General features: G+C 33.9%; 1 protein-coding gene across 1 annotated transcript in view; it reads left to right on the top strand.

The window, feature by feature from the left end:
* The window catches only part of LOC129216145 (tyrosine-protein phosphatase non-receptor type 4-like), a 150,534-nt gene that overhangs the window by 91,564 nt on the left and 37,264 nt on the right, over positions 1–21,706 (top strand). The window contains 2 exon segments of the mRNA XM_054850305.1: positions 9,670–9,823; positions 15,759–15,872. Of these exon segments, the coding sequence (XP_054706280.1) occupies positions 9,686–9,823; positions 15,759–15,872 (252 nt within the window). The 5' untranslated portion in view covers positions 9,670–9,685.

The raw sequence follows: 21,706 nt of genomic DNA on the forward strand, positions 1-21,706 counted from the left end.
TAATTAAAAACTTAGTTTAAAAAAGTTATGTTGGAAAGCAGTAAATTTCATATAATTTCCCCATGTTATGATGAAACTTAGAGTAAAGAAATATACATAAAGAGACCCCGTCTATGGTAAAAAGGAGATGAAATTGAAGCCGGAATTATGGGATTCAGCGGTGCAATGATGAGCGGGGGTTATGATAACGTGATCGCTTTGCGAGTATAGTTTTCACCAATCTCCCAAAGAGACCGTATAAAGTAGCTGGCGGATTGGTTTGCATTTTAATTCATGTTTAATGCAATTTCAAAAACGTGCTTCATAAACTTGCAACAATATCTAAGTTTAAATTAACGACCGATTGAGATTCAGTAATGGAATGTTTTGAATCAAGATGTATCTTAAAATACTTAGCAAGAAGCTAAGGATCTTGGGATACAGCGGTGCAATTTTCCGGCTTCAATTTCTTAGTATAGCAGGGCCTCTCTATGTAATTTCTTCACTCTATGTGAATAAATATAAAACCCATTGTTACAAAAATTCGTTGTTTAACAACAGCTATATTAAAAGTAATCATAACGAAAATTTTGAATCAAGGCTTCTCCGGAGCAAACATGAGTTTAACAAGCAAACATTGAGGTTCTTTATATTTATTGCTATTCCACTATTATGGGTAAGGAAGAAGCTCGATTTTTAATCACGTCAAAACGGTGTGTTTTGAGTTCTTTCAGTTAAAACAGAAAACGAAAGAAAGTTGCGATTGTTTCTTACAATTATTACTGACCCAGGCAACGCCGGGGTATTTTTGCTAGTGGTAATATAAATTCTCTTCATGACTTGAGCCGCACTTTTCTTCGTTTGTGGTGTCATTTTCTTGGAAACTACAGGAGTTCATAAATTGTCCTTTCTGACCCAGAATTTTTTTTTTTTTTGAGTGCATTATGAAAAGTACTTGGTATTTTTTAAAAAAATTTTGTTATTAAAAAATATATCCATTAATGCTTTTTAAATTCATTATTACCAAATATTACCATATTGATGGAATTCGAATCATTTAATGAGGTGATCTAGAGGTGTTAAGAAGAAGTTGTCAGACCCCCCCCCCCCCCCAAAAAAAAAGAAAAGAAAAAAAAAAGTACCATTTGGCTACGCTTGGTGGTGTTAGGACAAGAAAGGGTGTTTGGGGGACCTCTTATTCGTGACACACTAAGACTCTAAAAACGCAGTTTTATTTTATGTTTGGAGACGTTGGGAGAAGGAGATGGAGATTAGAATCTCTCCGAACTAAAAACCGCATTTTAAAACTACAGTGAAATTCCGGTAAAACGAATACCAATACAACGAAATTTCAGTTTCAGCGAACTACATTTTCTGTCCCTATTTAACTGCCATTACATTATTTGAATTCCATCACAACGAAATTCCCATTACAACGATCAACATTGTTTGAAAAAATTGGAAGCTGGTTATAATATTATGAAATGGAATGTGCCGATCACAGATGTGTTTGTTTTCTTTCTTTATGTGCACATTTTTGAAAAAAAAAAAAAAAAAATTCTTTGTAAGCGCTCTGACGATACGAAACGATTGGCGCCGGATTGACAGACTTGGCACTTACTCCGTTTAATGAAAATACGAGCAGAAAATAAATCAGTCTGTTCTTTAGAGATTTCATGTCCTATATTCCGTGGGAAAGCTAAAAATTCACACGGCGCAGCATTTCGAGCTATCAACACTTGGACTAAACATGGCGGAAATCGGCGTGCCGTTGTCCAATCTCTCCTACGGACGTCAGATACGTCAGATATCTGGCTTCTCGTCCCGTACAATACGGCTTGCTGTCATGGCAACGCCGGGATGTGCGGACGCAGTGTGAATGTTACTATATACATAAGTCGGAAGTAGAACATCCATAATTTGAGGGGTCCGGGGTTTTCTTCCCCGAGGAAATACTTTGAAAAATAGATATAAAAATTTGTATTTTGAGGTATTATATGGGGTAATTAAGACCACAAAAATATAAAGAAAAATGGGCAAAGTCTTTTAAAAGTTATGCAGAGTCTTTTAAAAGTTATACATTCTTTTGCAAATCAAGATCAATCAAAATGAAAATTGCTTGCTCGACAAATCGTTGACATTAATCGACAGAGAGGAAAAACGGAGGAGAAAAGAGAAAGCTCATCCTCATTTGCTCATACCGGCTTTTAGTGTAGTTTGTTTTTGATCACCTCCCCTCCCCCCATTTCATCAAATGCCTTACAGTATAAAAATTGTACAAAACGATTTAAAAGAAATGGTGTAGAGATTCAGAAAAGAAGAACAAAATAATAATATTCTGGCCATTTGGACAATTCATACTTTATTTTCTTGATAAGAGACAAAATTGAAGAACTTTTTAAGGAATTTCAAAAACTTAAATAATTTTAAAATACTCTGCAGTTGAAATTATTTAAAGAACTTTATTTGCACTTTTCAGAAGTTGATTGCATAGTCTTACAAAATGATTATAACTTTATAAGACACATCCGTTTTAAGTTAAAAATAAATGTAACGAAATATTTCTCACAAGACAAACATTTTTTTTTTCAATCACAAGTAGTGCAGAAACTGAAATAGAGTAAAGTGTTATTTTTTTTTCTTATTCTTAAGAGACATTTTTTTAAAACTTTTGATAGTTGATGTCTTCAATTTTCGTTAAAATTTCAGGATGTGTTAGTGGTACTATGATAAAAAAAAGTGAAGTTTCTTTTTCTAAAAAACTGATTTGTTTGTCCTTTAGTAGGGGTCAAAGTTAAAGGTCGTGAAAAAAGGAGATAAATATATGATTGCTTTGCTTCAAAAGCAATGTGTGAACTAAGCCAATTCTTTCAAATGTGGATACTACTTGATAATGCTAGCATAAATACTTTGGTAGCTCACTCATGGCTTTAGGGGCAAAGGTCAATTGAAACTTACTTTAAAAAAAAAAAAAAATTGCCTTGTTTAGGCCCGGATATCTGTTAAAGCTGTGAGTAACCCTCGGTAATAAGTATATGATTAACTACTCGCCACAGTATAGTACTAAGAAAATATAAAATAGCTGTCGTTTCTCTTGACTTTAGTAGTTAAACGGTCTCAAAGCCGATGATTTTTTAAAAATACTCAAGTTTAAAGGTCAATAACTTTAATCGCAACGGTTCAGCAACTTTGGAACACAGCTGTAGTTATAGTCCGAGTGGTGTAGTTTAAGGTCCAGGTTAGAAAACCTTGGCAACTAATAACATTTTTAATTACGCGGTCTCAAAGTTCATAATTTGAAACAAAAAGAATCACAGTTTTAAGTCAATTGCTCTAAAACACCTGAGTCAATAACTTTGAGCAAGAGCTGTAATTATGCTCCACTAACTCAAGTCAGAAAACCATGAGATCTAATCATCTTACTTAATTAAATGGTCTCAAAAATGTTGATTTCAGTACAAAAAAGCATTTTTTCACGAGTTTATATGCGTGCTACTCAAAATCATATGAGCTCAAACTCGCATAAATACTAGAACGAAGCAACAGCCAAATGTACTTTAAGCTCTCAAAGTTTAATGTGTCCTGCCAGTGTAATAAATTTTTTTTGTAACCTTGACCACAACATGGCAATTCTTCTCACAAATATGATCCGCCATTTCGGAGCACTATATTTTGGAGATCCTAGATCCTCAGGATTCGGCTCTCGGAAGCTAAAAATGAGCATCAGGTTAGTTTCAAAGACATCTCTATGCCTCTACAATTCGGGGATGATCGAGTGGGGACAGTTTGAAAAATCATGTCAGTTGATGTGGAATCACTCTGATATAATCATTATGCACATTTCACCTGCATTTTTTGTTTTGTCTAAGAATTTTTTTTTTAGGTATATTTATATTTTTACTTTTTTGAGCCTTATTTAATAAATTTGTTTATTTATAAAAGTTTATTACTAAGTAGTGTATATGCAAATTCTGTTGCAATTACGAACTCAATCTCTTACTTAATTGCAATCCTCTTCCTAAATATAGCATTGATTTATTAACATCATAAAGTCGAAAATAACAAAAGATGTATGTGAAATTTAACAATGTTATATCAGGATAATTCCACGTCAACGAACCTAATTTTCTCACACTATCCCTGCTCGATCATCCGCGAATGGAATGAAATTTTATAGGGGTATAGAGATGTCTTTGAAACTAATCTATGCAAATTTTCAGCTTCCGAGATCCAAATTCTGAGTATCTAGGATCTCCAAGATATAGTGCTCCAAAATGGCGGATCAGATTTGTGAGAATAATTGCCATGTTGTGGTCAAGGATACAGAAAATTTTATTACACTGGAAGCATGAAATTTTGGGAGCTTAAAGTACATTAGGCTGTTGATTCCTTCTTGTATTTATATAAGTTTGAGCTCATAAGATTTTGAGTAGCAAGCATTTTAACTCGTGAAAAAACGTTCTTTTATACTGAAATCATTTTGAGACTGTTTAATTAAGTAAGATGATTAGATCTCATGGTTTTCTGACATGAGTCTAAAACTAAACCATGTAGAGCATAGTAACAGCTCTTGTTCAAAATTATTGACTCAGGCGTTTTAGAGTAATTGATTTAAAACTGTGATCTATTTTGTTTCAAATTAAGAACTTTGAGACCACATAATTAAAAAAATTCACTAGTTGCCATGGGTTTCTAACCTGGACCTTAAACTACACCACTCGGACTATAACTGTAACTGTGTCCCAAAGTTGTTAACCCGTCGCGATTAAAGCTATTGACCTTTAAACTTGGGCATTTTTAAAAAATCATCGACTTTGAGACCGTTTTAACTACTCAAGTCAAGAGAAAAGAAAGCTGCTTTATATTTTTCGTAGTACTATAAATACTGTGTTTCATATACTTATTTCCGAGGGTTACTCACGGCTTTAGCAGATATCCGGGCCTAAACAAGCCAAAAAAAGTTAAAATAAGTAGCAATTTCAATTGACCTTTGCCCTGAAAGCCATGAGTGAGCCACCAAAACATTTATGCTAGCATGTACCTGGTATCAAGTAGTATCCTTATTTAAAAGAATTGGCTTGGTTCACTCATTACTTTTGAGGGAAAGCAATCATATATTTAACTCTTTTTTTCTCATTACCCTAAAATTTGACCTCCACTCGAGGGCCAACAAGTCAAATTAGAGAGGAAAGAAGCTTCACTTTTTCTTATCACCATAACAGTAAAATATCCTGTAAGTTTCAGGAAAATTGAAGGTGTCTACTATCAAGCCCCCATTCATTTTGTCCAGCTTTAAAAAAAAAAAAAAAAAAAAAAAAAAGACACTTAAGATATTAGCAGTATGCAGTAGAAGTAAGATAACAACAAGCAATAACAAAAAAAAACTTCCAAAATACTGAATTCGGTATTAAATAAATGGCAAGACATGGAACATATCATTCACAAAAATTTATCTTGAAAAATGTGCTACAAAAACGCGAGAATCGTGATTTTTGCACTCGAAATCGGTGCAATGTAAGTTTTATAAGAGTTTTAGGTGGAGGAGGACAAGGGCATTCACCGGGGGGAGAAGGGACACCTATTGGCCCGGGCTCTAGCCTGAAGGGGGCCCGATATTTTTAACACTAGAGTTGAAAATAAGGGTAAACAATATGGATGGGGGCTCGAAAAAGTCGTGACGGGCCCCAAATTTCTGTGCACGCCCCTGGACTAGGCTAGGGCAAGTCTACCAAACTGACAAGGGGCCTGCCTTGGCCCTAGACGGCCCTGAATTTAATTAGGAAAGATAGCAGAAAGTCCTAATTAAGGGTCTAAATTTCAAGTATGCTTTGCAGTTAAGGAGAACAATATTTACTTTTTCTGTATTTCTTCAAATTTTCAGTCGTTTAATAGTTTCAAAATTAAGAATGAAAATACTTTGTTATTTTCCTTTTCTGACAAAATTCTTCTGTTTTACTGTACAAAACATTTTGTGTTTCGGGGAGGGGCCCAGGTCCGTTTGCCCCCCTCCCCCTTTATGAATACTGTCCTGGTTTTGGCACCAAAGGCAAGAATACTTTAAAGATTATCAAACTAATCAGGTACATATTAAAGGAAAGGATGGTAGAATTTAAAGATAACCCAAATTTTATTTTCGTCCAAATAAATTACAACAAGGTAGTTTTGTACACGAAAGACCAAGTGCAGTAGAAGATTTTTATCTTTGGTGGGAAGAACAAATTAGGCCATATTTGAAGCTTTAAAAGTTTTCGTTCAAAAGATTTTACCACTAATCTGTCTGAGTTCCCTTCGCTCACTGATCGGCTGGATTACAGGAACGTGGTAGCTTGAAGACTTTGGTCAAAAATGATAGAGTTGTGTGATTGTTTGTTCGCATTTTAAAGCTACTGTTAATGTAATTTATTGTATTGTTTTGTTTATTTGGCGAAAGATTCTAAATTGCAAATGTGTTTGTTTACATCGGGTACCCTTGTGTTGTTTTACATCGGGAGGGGTGGGGGGGGGGGGAGTTATTTTCGCTTATTCAGGGAACTGTTTTTACCATAATCATTTTTTTAAACGATAGCTTTTCGATTGCTTTATTCTTTTTCGTATGGGGGACGTTGCAGCATGAGTTCACCTTTGTTCCAAATGGGTAGTTAGTTTTTTGCTCTTAATATCTGAGGATAATTTTTATTTTTTGAGTATGGCTGAAGGAGCAAAGCATGCAATCTATGAAGATCTTTCAAGTTACGCGAGAAAAAATAGTTAATAAAACAACTGCTCAGTGGGCATTAGATAAATCAAGTTGTAATAAATATACGTATTCTGATACCAAGCAGCTTAAAACATTTTCTTTTTACTTATTTTTTTCCACAAAATGATTCACTGTCTGTCGGGTCCTCTAGTAAAAATATAAAAAGGTTTTTAAATACAATTACATCTTTTTAAAGTTATGAACTGATGATTTTGCTCTCTAGGAAATAGTTTTTGAGATATAAAACGAAAATTGGAAAAAGGACCCTAAAATCAGATTATGTAGATAATGTGCTCATTCCCCTCCCCAAGTGTGGTGGCCTCCTCAATTCCCTGCCCCCGCCCCGCTCCTCAAAAAGTGACATTAAAATTGAAATCTTTTTCAGATTACCTCTCTAAAACTTGAAATGGTGTAGTCTACCTCATGAAAACTCCCCTCACCCTCTGCATGGGCACTTCTGCTTTAGCTATTATTATCAGAATAAATTGCTAAAATATTTACCTATCAAGATTTCCGATGGCTTTTTCTGTTGCCGATCTTAATATGCATGACAAGCTAGTGGTGCCTTAAGTGAGATGACCCCTACAGTTTTACCGAGAAACCCCCCTCCTCTCAAAAATACTAATCCCTATTCAAGACACTGAAGTCCTTTTGAAGTAACTTCTCTGATAATTTCAATAGTATAGTCCGCCTAAGACCCCCCTCCCCTCCGAATGGGCGGCTCTGCTTTAGCTACTATTATATTATTATTAAACTGCTGAAATATTTATCTTTCAAGATGTCTGATGACCTTTCCCTATTGCAAATCTCAATATACGGATGATATTGCTATGGATTGCCGCCTCCCCCCCCCCCCAAAAAAAAAACCGCAACTGCCTATAAAAGAGACTAAAATCCTTTTAAAATAATTTCTCTGGTAATTTCAATGGTATAGTCTGCCTCATCACCCCCTCCCCCCTGCACCCCAGCCTCAAAAAAGAGCACCCCTGCTTTAGCTATTACTATTTATGTAAATTGATGGAATATTTACTTGTCAAGATGTTCAGTGACTTTTCTCGATTGCAGATGATATAGCTAGGGGTTATCACCCCCCCCCTGTGCAATACCCCTCCCCCCCCAAAAAAAATGCCACCACCAATTCAAGAGACTACAATTTAACCTCTCTAAAAATTTCACTGGTCTGCTTTAGCTATTATTATTTGAATTAAATTGTTGAAATATTTACTTATCAAGATGTCCAATGGCTTTTCCCTATTGCAGGTCTTAATATGCAGATGATATAGCTAAAACGATGACCCTCTCAATTTTACCTAGTACCCCCCCCCCCCTGCCCCCCCCCTCACACACACAAGCATGACTTCTAAAAAATGAGCTAAAATCTTTTTAAAATAACTTCTCTAAAAATGTCAATGATATAATCTGTCTCATGACTCCCCCTCCCCCACCTATACACACACACACATGGACACTGCTGCTGTGGCTATTCTTATTAGAATAAATTGCTGGAATATTTATTGGCCGAGGCCGAGATGGCTGATGGATGTTCTCTATTGCAGTTACTTTACTTATGTAATATGCATTGCATTTATGTCATTTGCATATTCCTCCCCCCCCCTCCCATCCCTTAAATGTTAAAATGACTGACCTCAATACATCAATATCTAAAGAGTGATATATCGGGGTATTAAAATTCTGTTACACCCCTAAACTATTAAAGATTGATTTCAAAGCTTTTATAATTAGGAAAAGTAGCTACTTTAGTGGGATCGTGGGCACTTGAAACAGCTTACCGGAAGAAGTGGTAATGAGCAAAGAGGTGGATAGCTGTAAGAGGGCAATTGATCTTCATTGCGGACTAATAAACTGACTAGGACCAGCCTAGCTGGGCCCAGAGCCTGTTGCTGGTCATCACACTTGTATTTGTAAAAGGTTTTGTCTCATGCTGAAACGTTGTATATGAATTGGAACCAGATCTATGCTTAGTATTATTATTATTGTAAAAAAGTTCAGACTTTCAAATAGCCCTAACAAGACCTTGAAAAAAAGCTTCCTTTTATCCTTGAAAAGTCCTTAGATACTCCTTAAAAAAAAAGAAAAAATCCAATTTTGTGTACAAGCAAAATTTGTGTTTAATTTTGTGTCTGTGTAGTTGTTTAACTTTAAACAAGTATTTAAGCAGCTGCAATTGTTTAATCAATTAGCTAGCATATGTGTTTGCATGTTGTATGCATTCCTTTAATTTACAAATAGGATCAAAATTGCTATTTACTAAAAAATGTACTTCAATGCTTTGAGCTTCGATATTTCCTCACATGTCAAAACCATTACTTGATTTTTATAAATTGCTCTGAATTAGGGTTTTCCCCATGGGAAACATAATATGTACTAATAATGTATTCATACTTTGTAGCATGAATATTATTGTGAAAAAACCTAATGTAGTCGAACCTTTAAACTGCAGATTCATATAACGCAATTCTCTATAAACACTACACATTTTTTTTTTAAATAAGCAATTTGTTGTGTATTTTAAAAGGACAATTTTTTTTTATTTTATTGCAAACCTATCACAGCAGCAGTTTTTGGCAAATTAACTTTGAAACTGTATCATCTTTCACCGAAATTCTAAGCTCTTAAAAGAAAAATAGAAAACAATATTGTACCAGATTGTCCTTGAAAATGCAGCTTCTATGCAAAACATTAAGTGCATGATAATGTATAAGGATAACTAAAATGAATAATTTGAATTTAAATACTTAATTTAGTTATAACTTTTTCTGATATGCAAATAGATTGATATATTCTAAATATTATTTTGTAACTTGGTAAAATGATCTATATGAGACCAATATTTTTATAGTTCAAAAACTCAGGTTCCTAGGTGTGTATTGTAATGTTTTCTACTGTATGTTTTCACTGATTTTATTTGTCTCATTTAACATTGTATATTCTAGTGGCCAGTAACGGAGCATGTCCAGGAGGGCTTTCGTTGGATCGAGTGGCACCTACAATGTGCGCGCTTCAGAGCTTGCTCGGGAGAAACGCGTCAAAACCATTCGATGCACTGTTTTCTTCCTGGACCACTCCCAACAAACTTTTGAATTAGATGTAAGAATTTTGTCTTTATGGTTTTCAATTCTAAATGCCTTGGACTATTCATAACTGTGATTTAAATGTTGTCAATTAAAATTTGATGATGATGAAACGCTCTTAAAAATGCAAAACCATTCATTCGCACTACGATAACAAAGTGTCAATGTCAATTAGCCTTTTTTAAAGTGTCCTTTAACATAATTGACTTAAAAAATTTCATAAAGGCTGTATTGACAGTAGTCAGCGGCATGTCACCGGTTCGATGTTTTTACCAACGATGTTAGAAGGTCGATATTTTTTCCAATATTGATGTTTTTTCATTGACAATGTTTTATACTTGAACTAAAACACTAGCCCACAGTGGCATATCCAGGATTTTTCCAAGGGTAGGGTTTGATCATACAATGATTTTTAATGGTAAAATTATAATAAGAGACATGGAGTTAGCGATCTAAGCAATTTAAGTCCGGGCAATCCCATATGGATAATGGATAGAAGAACCTCAGGAAGAATTGGACGCAAAACTAACTACCCAAGATCATGCATTGTAGAGTCGGGAAAGAAACAGTACTGAAGAAACAGGATGCATTTGATTCCCTTGACAGACTTCGAACCAGAGACTGAGGAATTAGATGACTTCAAACCTGCAGAAAGGAGAACACCAGGAATTCCTCGCCCAGCGATGACCTATCCACCCGCTGCCACCATGTAGTGTTTGCTTGTTGTGTTTGGAGGCATAACAAGCAGATATCGATGCAATAACAATAGACGCTGTTTTGCATTAGCACGCTATACTTTAATTAAACATATAAAAAAGCAGCCACAACACATTTGTAAAAGAACATATACATATCTCAAGCTTACATGGAACATTCTATGACGTCGTGCCTCTCGCGATAGTCATGTTGTTCGATTTGCTGTCTCTCTCTCTCTCTCTCTCTCTTTCCGAACACGGTTACAGTTAAAGTCCTTTATTACACAATTTTTATCATTAAAGATCATCATAAGAAGTTCACGTAAGTTCACAATTCAACCTAAATTTTTGTCAAGAGGGGGTTTAAACCCCCAACCCCCCCCCCCCCTTGTATACGCCACTGCTATCCTATCATTTAGGGTGGTTGGGGGGATTGATCCCCTCCCCCCGACTTTTAGAAATTAAAATACAGTGAAACTGCTGTAAGTTGAGTGCTTGCAATGCAGCAGTTTTGTGCTCAACTTAGACAGGCAAGGCCGTATCCAGAAAAAAATTTTTGGGAGGGGCCCGGATTCGCACATTCCCGTAACACACACACACACACACACACACACACACACACACATGATTCCACTGTTGGACTGTTGTTATTTTTAATTTAATTTCTTATTATTTTTTATTCACCTTGTAGGGTAAGGATAACAGGAGAGTGTCCCTGTAAGTCAGATGTAAAACATCCGTAATTTCAAGGGGTCTGGATGTTTCTCCTTGAGAAAATTTTTTGAAAAATAGACATAAAAATCTGTATTTTGAGGCCTTATATAGGGTAATTGAAACTACAAAAATGTAAAGAAAAATAGGCAAACAAAGTCCTTTAAAAGTGATGCATTCTTTTTCAAATCAAGATCAATCAAAAAAAAAAAATTGACAGAGAGGAAAAACGAGAGAGGAGAAAAGAGAAGCACATTGTCATTTGCTCATATTGGCTTTTAGTGTAGTTTGTTTTTGATCACTTCCTCAACATCCCTCCCTCCTTTTCATCAAATGCCCTACAGCATAAAATTGTACGAAATGGTTTAAAAGAAATGGTGTAGAGATTCAGAAATTAGGAACGAAATAGTAGTATTCTTTCCATTTGGACAATTCATATTTTATTTTTTTGATAAGAGACAAAATTGAAGAACTTTTTGAGGAATTTCAAAAACTTAAATAACTTTCAAAGGCTCAAGAGCAGTTGAAATTATTTAAAGCACTTCATTTACACTTTTCAGAAGTTGATTGCACAGTCTTACAAATGACTAAAACTTTATAAGACACATCCGTTTTAAGTTAAAAATAAATGCAACTCAATATTTCTCGAAACAATTTTTTTTCAATCACAAGTAGTGCAGAAAATGAAATAGAGTAGAGTAAGTGTTATTTTTTCTCATGCTTAAGGTATTAACAGTATGCAGCAGAAGTAAGATAAAAACAAGCAATAACAAAGAATTCGGTATTAAATAAATGGCAAGAGACATGGAACATATCAGTCACGAAAATTGATCTTGAAAAATATGCTCCAAAAGGCCAAAATCATAATTTTTGCATTTTAAACTCAGGATGTATCAAGGAGCTGAATTTGGCACATCTTGGTAACCAGATACATACCTAATCGGAAACTAGGGGCCCGGCCCTTGAGGAGTCCATGGCTCGAAATCGGTGCAGTATAAGTTTTATAAGAGTTTTAGGGGGAGGAGGGCAGGGGCATGCACAGGGGGGAGAAGGGACACTTGTTGACCCAGGCCCAAGAATGAGGGAGCCCAATATTTTTAATACTAGGGTTGAAAATAGGTATAAATGATGAGGGGACCTGAATAAGTCATTTGACAGGCCCCAAAATTTCTGTGCATGCCCCTGGAGGAGAGCAAGTCTACCAAACTGACAAAGGGGCCTGCCTTGGACTGAATTGGGAAAGACAGCAGGAAGTCCGAATTAAGGGTCTAAATTTCAAGTAAGTTTTTCAGCGAATGAAAACTAGAATTTCTTTTTCTGTATTTCTTCAAATTTTTACTCGTTTAATAGTTTCAAAATTAGGAATAAAAAACCTTTGTTATTTTCGTTTTCTGACATTAATATTAAAAAAAAAAGAAAAAACTTTCTTTTGTGTTACAATACAAAACATTTCGCCCCACCCCCCTCTGGATACAACCCTGTAGACAGATGGTCAACTTATAGAGGTTGATATATATGACATAATACTAATTCTGTATCTGAGAGAAAAAAGCGGTCAACATACAAAGGTGATGAACTTTATAGGTTTCAACTGCCTCCCGAAATATTTGGTTTTTTATTGTAAAAATAATGAAAATGTAATGTAAATTACTTTTAATCATCATCTTTTCTTTTGGTGAGTTCCCCCATTTTTTTTCTAACTATAGTGCTATAGCTTTATAAGTTTTTTTTAAATGTGTAACTCATTAATTAATTACTGCTTTGGTAACAATTGTGTTTTTACTACATGACTTCTAAAGGAAAAAGAGTTTTGGCATAACAAAAAGAACTATTGAATATTTTCTGATTAATTGTCCATTAAAATTAATGGTTTCAGGTTCAATCACATTTTTTTTCTTAAATTACTTTGGTAGTGCATTTAAAAGAAATAATTTGATATTTTCTACCTAAAGAACATAGGAGGAGGGGGGTTCACAAATGTTTAAAAGAAAAAACAACTGCCGTTTTAATATGATAGCAAAAAGCTTAACATTTCAAAAAAAAAGTTTTTCTTTCTTTTTCTTTTTTCTTATTGCACCAAGGGGTCAAAAGTTGCAATGTAGAAATACTCTGGATACAATGTTAGTAAAATAGATTTTTGTTGGCAATTGCTCCGACATAGTAGTAAGGGAATTGAAAGTAATATAGCGAGATAAAAACTTTCTAGTCTTTTTTCAGTGATTTCTGGTGTTACATTTGCTGTTATTCATAAATACTGTTTAAGAGTCAGTAACAGGATTTCCTGTTTACTACTTTATATCATGTTCTGATTAACTACAGTCAAGTCTCAAAAATCTGAAGTAATTGGGACTCACACCACCTTGGCTCACTAAAAACTCAGATAATCCGTAAAATTCCTAGCAACAAAAATTTTACATTATTTGAACAACATAAGGACGTGCATCATGAACTGTTTTGTGCAATTAAAAGGATGCATTGCTTTCTTGTATTAAATATAGTGATGTGGATCGGGTAAATACCCAGCGGGTAGTTAAATATTTTTTGGGTATTTACCCGAGTATTTACACAAAGCCTGGGTAAATACCCAAAAATTGGGTATTTTACAAAAAAAAAAAAAAAAAAAAAAAAAAAAATGCAAAAAATGAATTTGAAATTTTTTTAAAAAAAATCTTAAACATGGAAAAATTGGTAAAACAAATACACATATGTGTTTCACAGTTTATAATATTTTTTATTGAAAGACTTGATGAAATTATGAAGCAAACATATCGTGAACCAAAGAATCTTCCTTTTCAATGTCATAAAGAGAGAAGATGTTTGCTTTTTTTGCAACCAGTCAAGTTTTTTACTTTTTGTAGAATGCCTTTTTATATCTGAAATTTGGCTATCATCATTGATTAGGCATATCCAACACATTTAACGCGAATGTCATATTAGATTGCTAAGTTGTTTCACACAATGATTCTTTAAATATGCGATTAAAATACAATTTTTGGGCAAAAATTTATTGTTTTGTATATGGTTATACAATGTGTATTCCGAAAGTAATGCAATGGGTTTTTCCAGGCGGCTTTCATTGGTTGGAGTATAATCTAACTACTTGATTTAGGTGAGGGGTACCCTAAGGTTTTCCTGAAAACCAGTCTCAATGTTCTCCAAGCTGTGGAAGTAGCCGGACGTAAGTTAATGTTAACCTCTGCGCATCGTCCGTGTCACAGGAAAAATGGTACGCAATTAAGTTTTCTTGCTTAACCAACAAAATCTCTTGAGGAGACTAACAAAATGATTCGTGAGGCTTTCCGAGACTGTTCTCTGTCCTATTCACAAGTTTTGAGGTGGTTAAAGACCTCTTAAGAGGGCCGGGAAGAGGTTCAAGATGAGCAATGGTCTGGGCAGCCGTCAACCAGCAAAACCAACAACAATGTGACTCGTGTTCCTCGTTTGTTGGACTTTGACCCTTGATTGACTATCAAGATGGTTGCAAATGAACAGAGCAAATGAAGGCAAGTTCGTGTCAAAGCACCTTTTTCCATAATGCATTGCGAGTCCGTGAGTTCCTGGCTAAGCACCAGATGAAAACGCTGTTCCTGCCCTCTATAGTCCTGACGTTGCTCCTGCAGACTTCTTTTTGTTCCCCCAGATTAAAGCAGGCCTGAAATGAACCCATTTTTCATCCCTAGAAGAGATCCAATCAGCCGTGACAAAGACCTATGGGAGGTCCCCACAAATGCCTTTCAGGGCACTTACCAGTCATGGCAGAGACGATGGAAGAAATGTGCAGAAGCGGAAGGACATTACTTTGAGGAATTTTAAGTGTTTGTGCAAATTTATTCAATAAATTACTTTAAAAAAAATAATTGCATTACTTTTGGAATAGACCTTATATATATACATAGTAGAATATATACAGAAAAGTATTTTAGTTGAATATAAATTTTTGAAATAAATACCCAACTAAATACCCATTTTGGGTATTTACCCATTTGGGTAAATACCCAAAATGGGTTTTTATCCAAATTTACTAAATTACCCAAAATTAATTAAATTGATTAACGTTTTTAAAATTAAATAAAAAATTAAAAATTAAATTACCTTCCCCCCTATTTTTTGGGTATGTACCCATTTTGGGTATTTACCAGTGCATATACCCTGGGTATTTACCCCTAAAAGTAAATAACTGCGTATTTTACATCACTAATTGAGTTAAATCCAAGGCATCTGTTTATCCATTTCTAGTAATCAACAAATATTTTGAACGACTTGGCAGGAGTTGCTGACACATACGTCTCAATACTTTTTTAGTGCCATATTGCATGTAGCGGAAGAAGTTTTAAAATACTAAAAGATTTTGGTGTGAAAAAAGTTTTTTTTTAGCTTGTAAAACATATCTTAAAATATAAATAAAGCTTCTCAAGTTAAACAGAGACTTGGGTTTCGAGACTCTACTGTATTTTTATTTTTCTATAACTACTTTATTCTTTTTGAATTTATATATAATTAATATTATTATGTAATAAGCAAAATTTTTTTAAATTTTTATTGCAGAAACGAAGCAAGGGCGAAGTAATATTAGACATGGTTTTCCAACATTTAGAGTTAAATGAAAGAGATTATTTTGGTTTACAATTTTCTGAAACAGATCACTCATCAGATACAATGGTAAGCGTTAAGTTTTAATTTTAAGCTATTTCATGTAAAAATCTTAATTGTAGATACAGTGAAGCACCATTAATACGTTTCTCTTTTATACGTTTTTTAAAATTGACCCCTGCAGAGTAACACACATTAACCTATACCTATTAAACGTTTTTTCATTTGTATGCTTTTTTCCATACAGTTCCTTCCAAAACATATAAACAATGCTTCGCTGTAGTTCTTTTTAATGAAAAACTGGCAAGAGTTAAACTCAAAGTATTATTATTGCTTTTCCAAAGCATCCTTTATAGTATAACGAGTATACCGCATTGTATTTGACAATTTGTGTGTGTGTAGTAGGGTGGTTCAAGAAAACTTTTTTCAGCTAGAGTCCAGGACACCCCCCCCCTTTTTTTTTACACTTACTAATAGTGTTATGCTATAAAAGTTTTAGCTTCTTACTCAAATTTTAAGACGGTGCTCAATGACCCCTTAATTTAACATTAACCGTATCATAGAAAATGCCACAAATTGAGAAATATTTAATTTCCCCAGCTGTTCTTTAGTAAATAATTATTTTATTGCAATGTATATGCATATTTCTACGCTTATATTATAATACAGTAGAAGACCATTATAATGCACACCTTGGGACTACAGCTTTTGCGTTATACAGGATTTTGCGTTATATAGATCATTTCACAAATTTTGAAATTAACCTTCAGAATATATCTATATATTAGCACTTCAGAATGAGTTTTATCTGCAATTAATATTGAAGCACCAATACTACAATTAGTTATTCCTAAATAAATCTGTTTCACAATCAAAAGAAAGTGCATTATCCTGCACTTCTGCTAGGGTCATGGTTTGCATAACAGCTGCACTTTCAAGAGCCATCTGGTATTTTTTGTTTATTATGATTACTAATTCTAAATTTAAAAGCTATGAATTAAGATGGAAAGATGAAAAACTTTCAAAATTTAATTTGCATAGCAATTTTTATTTTTGTAAAGCAAAACAGAGGGATTTTTTTAAGCTTCAAAACCTGTTGTTTACTTCTGAAAAGTTGTGCAGTTTATTGAGAATTGCGTTATATAGGTCGGCGTTATAACGGTCTTCTACTGTATGTAACATTGTTTTTCCAGTTCGATGTATTTTTTAATCCCCCTCCCCATACTATTGAAGTTTGGGGGAGGGGGTTGAGCACTAGGGTGGGCCGAAAAAACTTTTTTTGGAAATCTGTTTTTGGATAGTGCGGAAAAGTTGCTATATGGGCCCGTTATTACCCATAAAAAATTTCGCTAAATTTGTTTAATATTTAGCCGGCGCTATTTGACCTTGAAAAACTGAAAAAAAGGGCAAAAATGCACTTTTTTCAAAAAAAAAAAAAGAAAAGAAAAGAAAAAGGGGGGGGGGGGGTTTGAAAATAAAAGTTTGAAGTTAGTTGAAATTCTCAAAGACTTTTATACATTTCGTAGAATATTTAGCTACGCTCCTTAAAACTGACACATGGGAAAAATGAAGAAAAATTTTTTTTTAAAAGTAGTTTCAAAATAAGTAAATACTGAAATGTTACACAATACGTTACTTAGAAAAAACAGTAAAAATTCAATCAATTTTATGCGACATTTGTACGCCAATTCAAAAAAAAAAAATGCACACACTCAAATAAAAAATAGTTACATAAGATGCTATTTTTTAATCTTCGGTTCCAATTGTTTCTCCTGGATAATAAACGGCGCTCAACTGCTTCTATTATTCCTAAGATTATGTTATTACTATTTTATATATGTTTGACAAATAGAGAATATTGCATATTTCGCTCATCCTGAACAGCTACTGTTGACAATGTTGTTTGACTCAAGAAAATACATTCGGGATTTAGCTGTTAGGTGCATTCTGAACTCTAGAAATAAGAAAACGAAGAGCTCGGATGGTTACGATTTTTTAAGCGTCCTAAACTCAATTTTGAAGCCATTGATTATGTTGATTTAGTTCATTGGGCAAACTAAAAGACCAACAATTGAAAGAAATGTGCAAAGAACAGCCTACAGCTGTTTCGAGAAATTTCTCTGTCACACGGAAGCTGTGATACGTTGTGTGAAACTAATAACCGAAGCTGCAATATAAGTTCGTGGTGAAACTGCACAAGATGGATACATTCGTGCCAAACTTCAAGCTAGGAAAGAACTTCCATCATTTGATAACAAGGGACAGAATTATTCCAAAAAATAATATTCATTATGCATGAGGTATTATAAATCAAATTTGAAGATTTCTTTTTCAAAATTTTATTATCTTTATATGTTATTCTAGAAAATGTATGATATTATTGCGTGATAATAATTACTATAATTAATAGTGCTATTTAATTAATTAGTCTATGATTTAATTTTGAAAAATAATTTTCACAATGGTTTTTAAAAAAAGTCAATATTTTTTCATTTTTCTCCAATTTTTTGATGTCCGAAAGGAGCGGTTAAATGCTCATTAAAATCAATGAAACATTTTATGGGCTCGAATTGGCTCATTATATAACATTTTCGGTGCATTCCAGCAAAATATTTGGAATTTAGTTTTTTTAAAAAATTTCGACAAAAATTCGTTTTTCTCATTTTTTTCGGGTTTTTAGCGTCAAATAGCGCCGGCTAGATATCTTTTAATATCCAAGAAATTTTTTGTGAGTGCTAACTAGCTCATCACGCAACTTTTGCGCGCTATCCAAAAATTGATTTCGAAAAAAAAAATTTTTCGGCTTATTTCGGCCCACCCTATTGAGCACCCTCTTTCAGTTGAAATAGGAAGCTAAAATTCTTCCAGTATATTGCTATCCACAAGTCTAAAAATATTGAGAGGTGTCCCATTATCTAGGAGAAACTTTTTTTTACATGTATTTTTCGAACCACCCTAGTGTGTAGTGCAGTACGTGTTTTTTTTTTTTTTTGTATGTCTTTGTTTTGTATGTATTTCATATATATTATGTTTTGAAAAAATGTATATATATATATATATATATATATGTGTGTGTGTGTGTGTGGGCACAGTGGAGCACAGTTTATGCATTTTTGGCTTATCTTTTTATCATTCATACAGTTCTTATTGAATGACTCCAGTGCATTTTCCTGAAATCTGCAAATTTGATTCATACATTCTTATCTTCAAGTAAATTATTGAGAAAATGCTTAATTCAACTCAGATTCCCATTTCTTAATTGTCCAATCTAGAAAAAGTACAAGATTTTTACAAATACCCATTTGAATAGAAGCTGAGGTGCTTTTCTCTTTCTGGAGTTAAGGGTTGTTTTCATGCCTTCCTTGGAGCCAGCAGATTTTTTCCCCCCTCAACTGCAGTGTGAATTCTGCTCTGCTCCCCAATGGTTCACAGTGATTTTGCACAATAGAGATCTCTGTGATAGAAAAATGAAACATGCATTTTAAAGCAATGAGATGAAAACCAACATTAAAGTAATAATTATAATAAGGCTTTATCAGAGTAAGGACCAGTTTGAATTTTACATACTTACTTTTATGCATCATCATCAAGAGACCATCAAGAAATGCCTTCATAAAGTGGAACTTTAAGAAACTTCAGGATTGAATTTAAGGAAGTTGCTCATTTTCAAAAAGTGTTACTACTGTGGTTTAATTAGTGTTGCTTGGCAAATTTTTTTTATCATTGATTGTGGTATTTGTTGGTTGTGGAGAAGGTAAAAGAAATTTCAAAAAATCTTTGTGTGGAATATGATACATTGTTTTTCTCAGTTTTGCTTCAAAGTTTTGTTCTCAACGTTTTAAGATGCATTATACCAAACCAGGCAAATCTAAGTGAATGATTGTTTCAGAAGTAATTGCCAAGCCTTATAATAAGATATATGAACAAGAAGCCCTTTTACATGAAATGCACTGCCAGCTCAGTCATTCCATCCAAGGACTGCAGTTTCGTGCTTGTTAGCACTCATCAACCCGGAATAGGAAGAGCTTGAGCTGGAGGTGGAAAACCTCTTAAGGAAGCCAAGAGTGCTAAACACACTGGTAGCTAATATAAAATAAGCACTGACCAGACGATTGACTGAAGCAATGGTTCAGTTCAACTCGAAGATTGAAGGCAAGGCATGGTATTTTCTGTAAGTTACCGCCTGGCTACAGGGCAGTAACTTACTACAAAAAAGCCCTTTTCGATGTAGATGAAATGAGTTTTTTATTTTGTAATAATCTGTTTCCAAAAGCATTTGCTATTAAATTCAATATGTGTGTAGGGATTCATAACTTTGCCAATTTAGTTTGTATGTTTTTGCATTTATGCACAATCTTCTTAGACCCTTAAAATAGTATAAAAGATACTTCAATGGGGTACAGCAATGAAAAGGTTAACATCAGGCTTTTTTAAGAAATTGGGAATGTTATGTAATTTTGTACAAGTTAGTTTTATATCCATCTGTCAGCTCCTATCCATGAGATAGAATGCAAAGTGTTTCGATATTTAAAATTAGTTTGAGGAAGAAACAAGATTATAATTTTTCAAATTTATCTTTTTATTTTTAGTAGTGTAAGGTAAGCTTTTAAACAATGAAAATTAGAGCAAAATATCTACAGAACTTTAACTTTCAGACGTAGTGTTGAACTTTAAACATAGTTCCCCATAGACAGGGGCGTAGCTAAGGGGGGGGGTTGGGGGACAAACCCCCCCTGAAACGTTAGTCTCAAAAAAAAAAAGAGAGAAAAAAAAGGGAAGAGAAAGAAAAAAAAAGAAAAAGAAAAAAAATCAAAACGACTTTTTTTTGAGTAACAAAGATCAAAAATTCACTTCGTCCCCCCCCCCAATGCCATTGAAAATCTGCTCCATGTGTGACCCTCAAGCATGAAGAAGCCTCCCTCTGCTGAGACAATTTTTTGATAATTGAGTGAAATTTGACACTTTGCTTTAGAAATGAGAGTGATTTGTTAAATCCACGTATATGCAGCCTTTCTTTGTTATAGATTCTGCAAATTGTTAAATATGTTTAATTTTATGAGCCGCGCAGTGGGAATATTGCATACAATCGAATCTGTATATTTCGAATTTCACATTAAAGAACAAAAATCGAGATAAAGAGGTTTTGAAATACAGGGGCTTTAAGAAACTTTTTATAGAAATTTTAAATATGATGGTGAAAATTTGAAATCGATACTAAAGACAATATGTGCTCTTGATGAAAATTCCTCTTTATTAGTTTTGTTAGGTATTTATTCTATTATTACATTATTAAGTGCTTTATTGCGAGTTTAAGGAATCATTTTGACAGCAAAAGAAACTTTAAGCATATCTTTTTCAAGAAAAAGTCTTTCATTGCTTTTTGGTCTCTGATTTTTTTTTTTTTTTTTTTGGATTCATTATTTATCCTTTTGAGGTTAGCAATTGCTGCAAATCTAACTTGGCCAGTATTCTACGATTTTCCTTTGTTCAACACTTGGAAAAAACTTATACATTTTTTTTCACTCTTATCATTTCGGTTTTCTAAGGAATCACAATTTTAAGAAAAAGAGCAACCAAAGAACAGTACTAATCCAGATAACAGAGCGAAATAGCTTTTAACTTAAATGACCTTTAACCATGAACTTGAAATGTTCATCTTGCATGTCAAACCTGTGAATTTCACCCCTTTACTCTTCTTCCAAGAAAGTGCGCGAAACGACTGTCCTTTAATTAATCTTCCCGGAAAGCCTATTCGTAGAACGCATTTCTCCCTTTTTTCCCCTGCCTCCTCAGCTCTTGAAGACAATTCCCCTGTTTCTGAGTCAAGGAAAATGTTTTCGTTTGCTGCTTTAAAAATCATTGGGCTTCGAATCCGAAAATGATAGCATAACCGGAATTCAAGA

This window comes from Uloborus diversus, chromosome 1 (assembly GCF_026930045.1).
Source record: "Uloborus diversus isolate 005 chromosome 1, Udiv.v.3.1, whole genome shotgun sequence".
Taxonomy (NCBI): Eukaryota; Metazoa; Arthropoda; class Arachnida; order Araneae; family Uloboridae; genus Uloborus; species Uloborus diversus.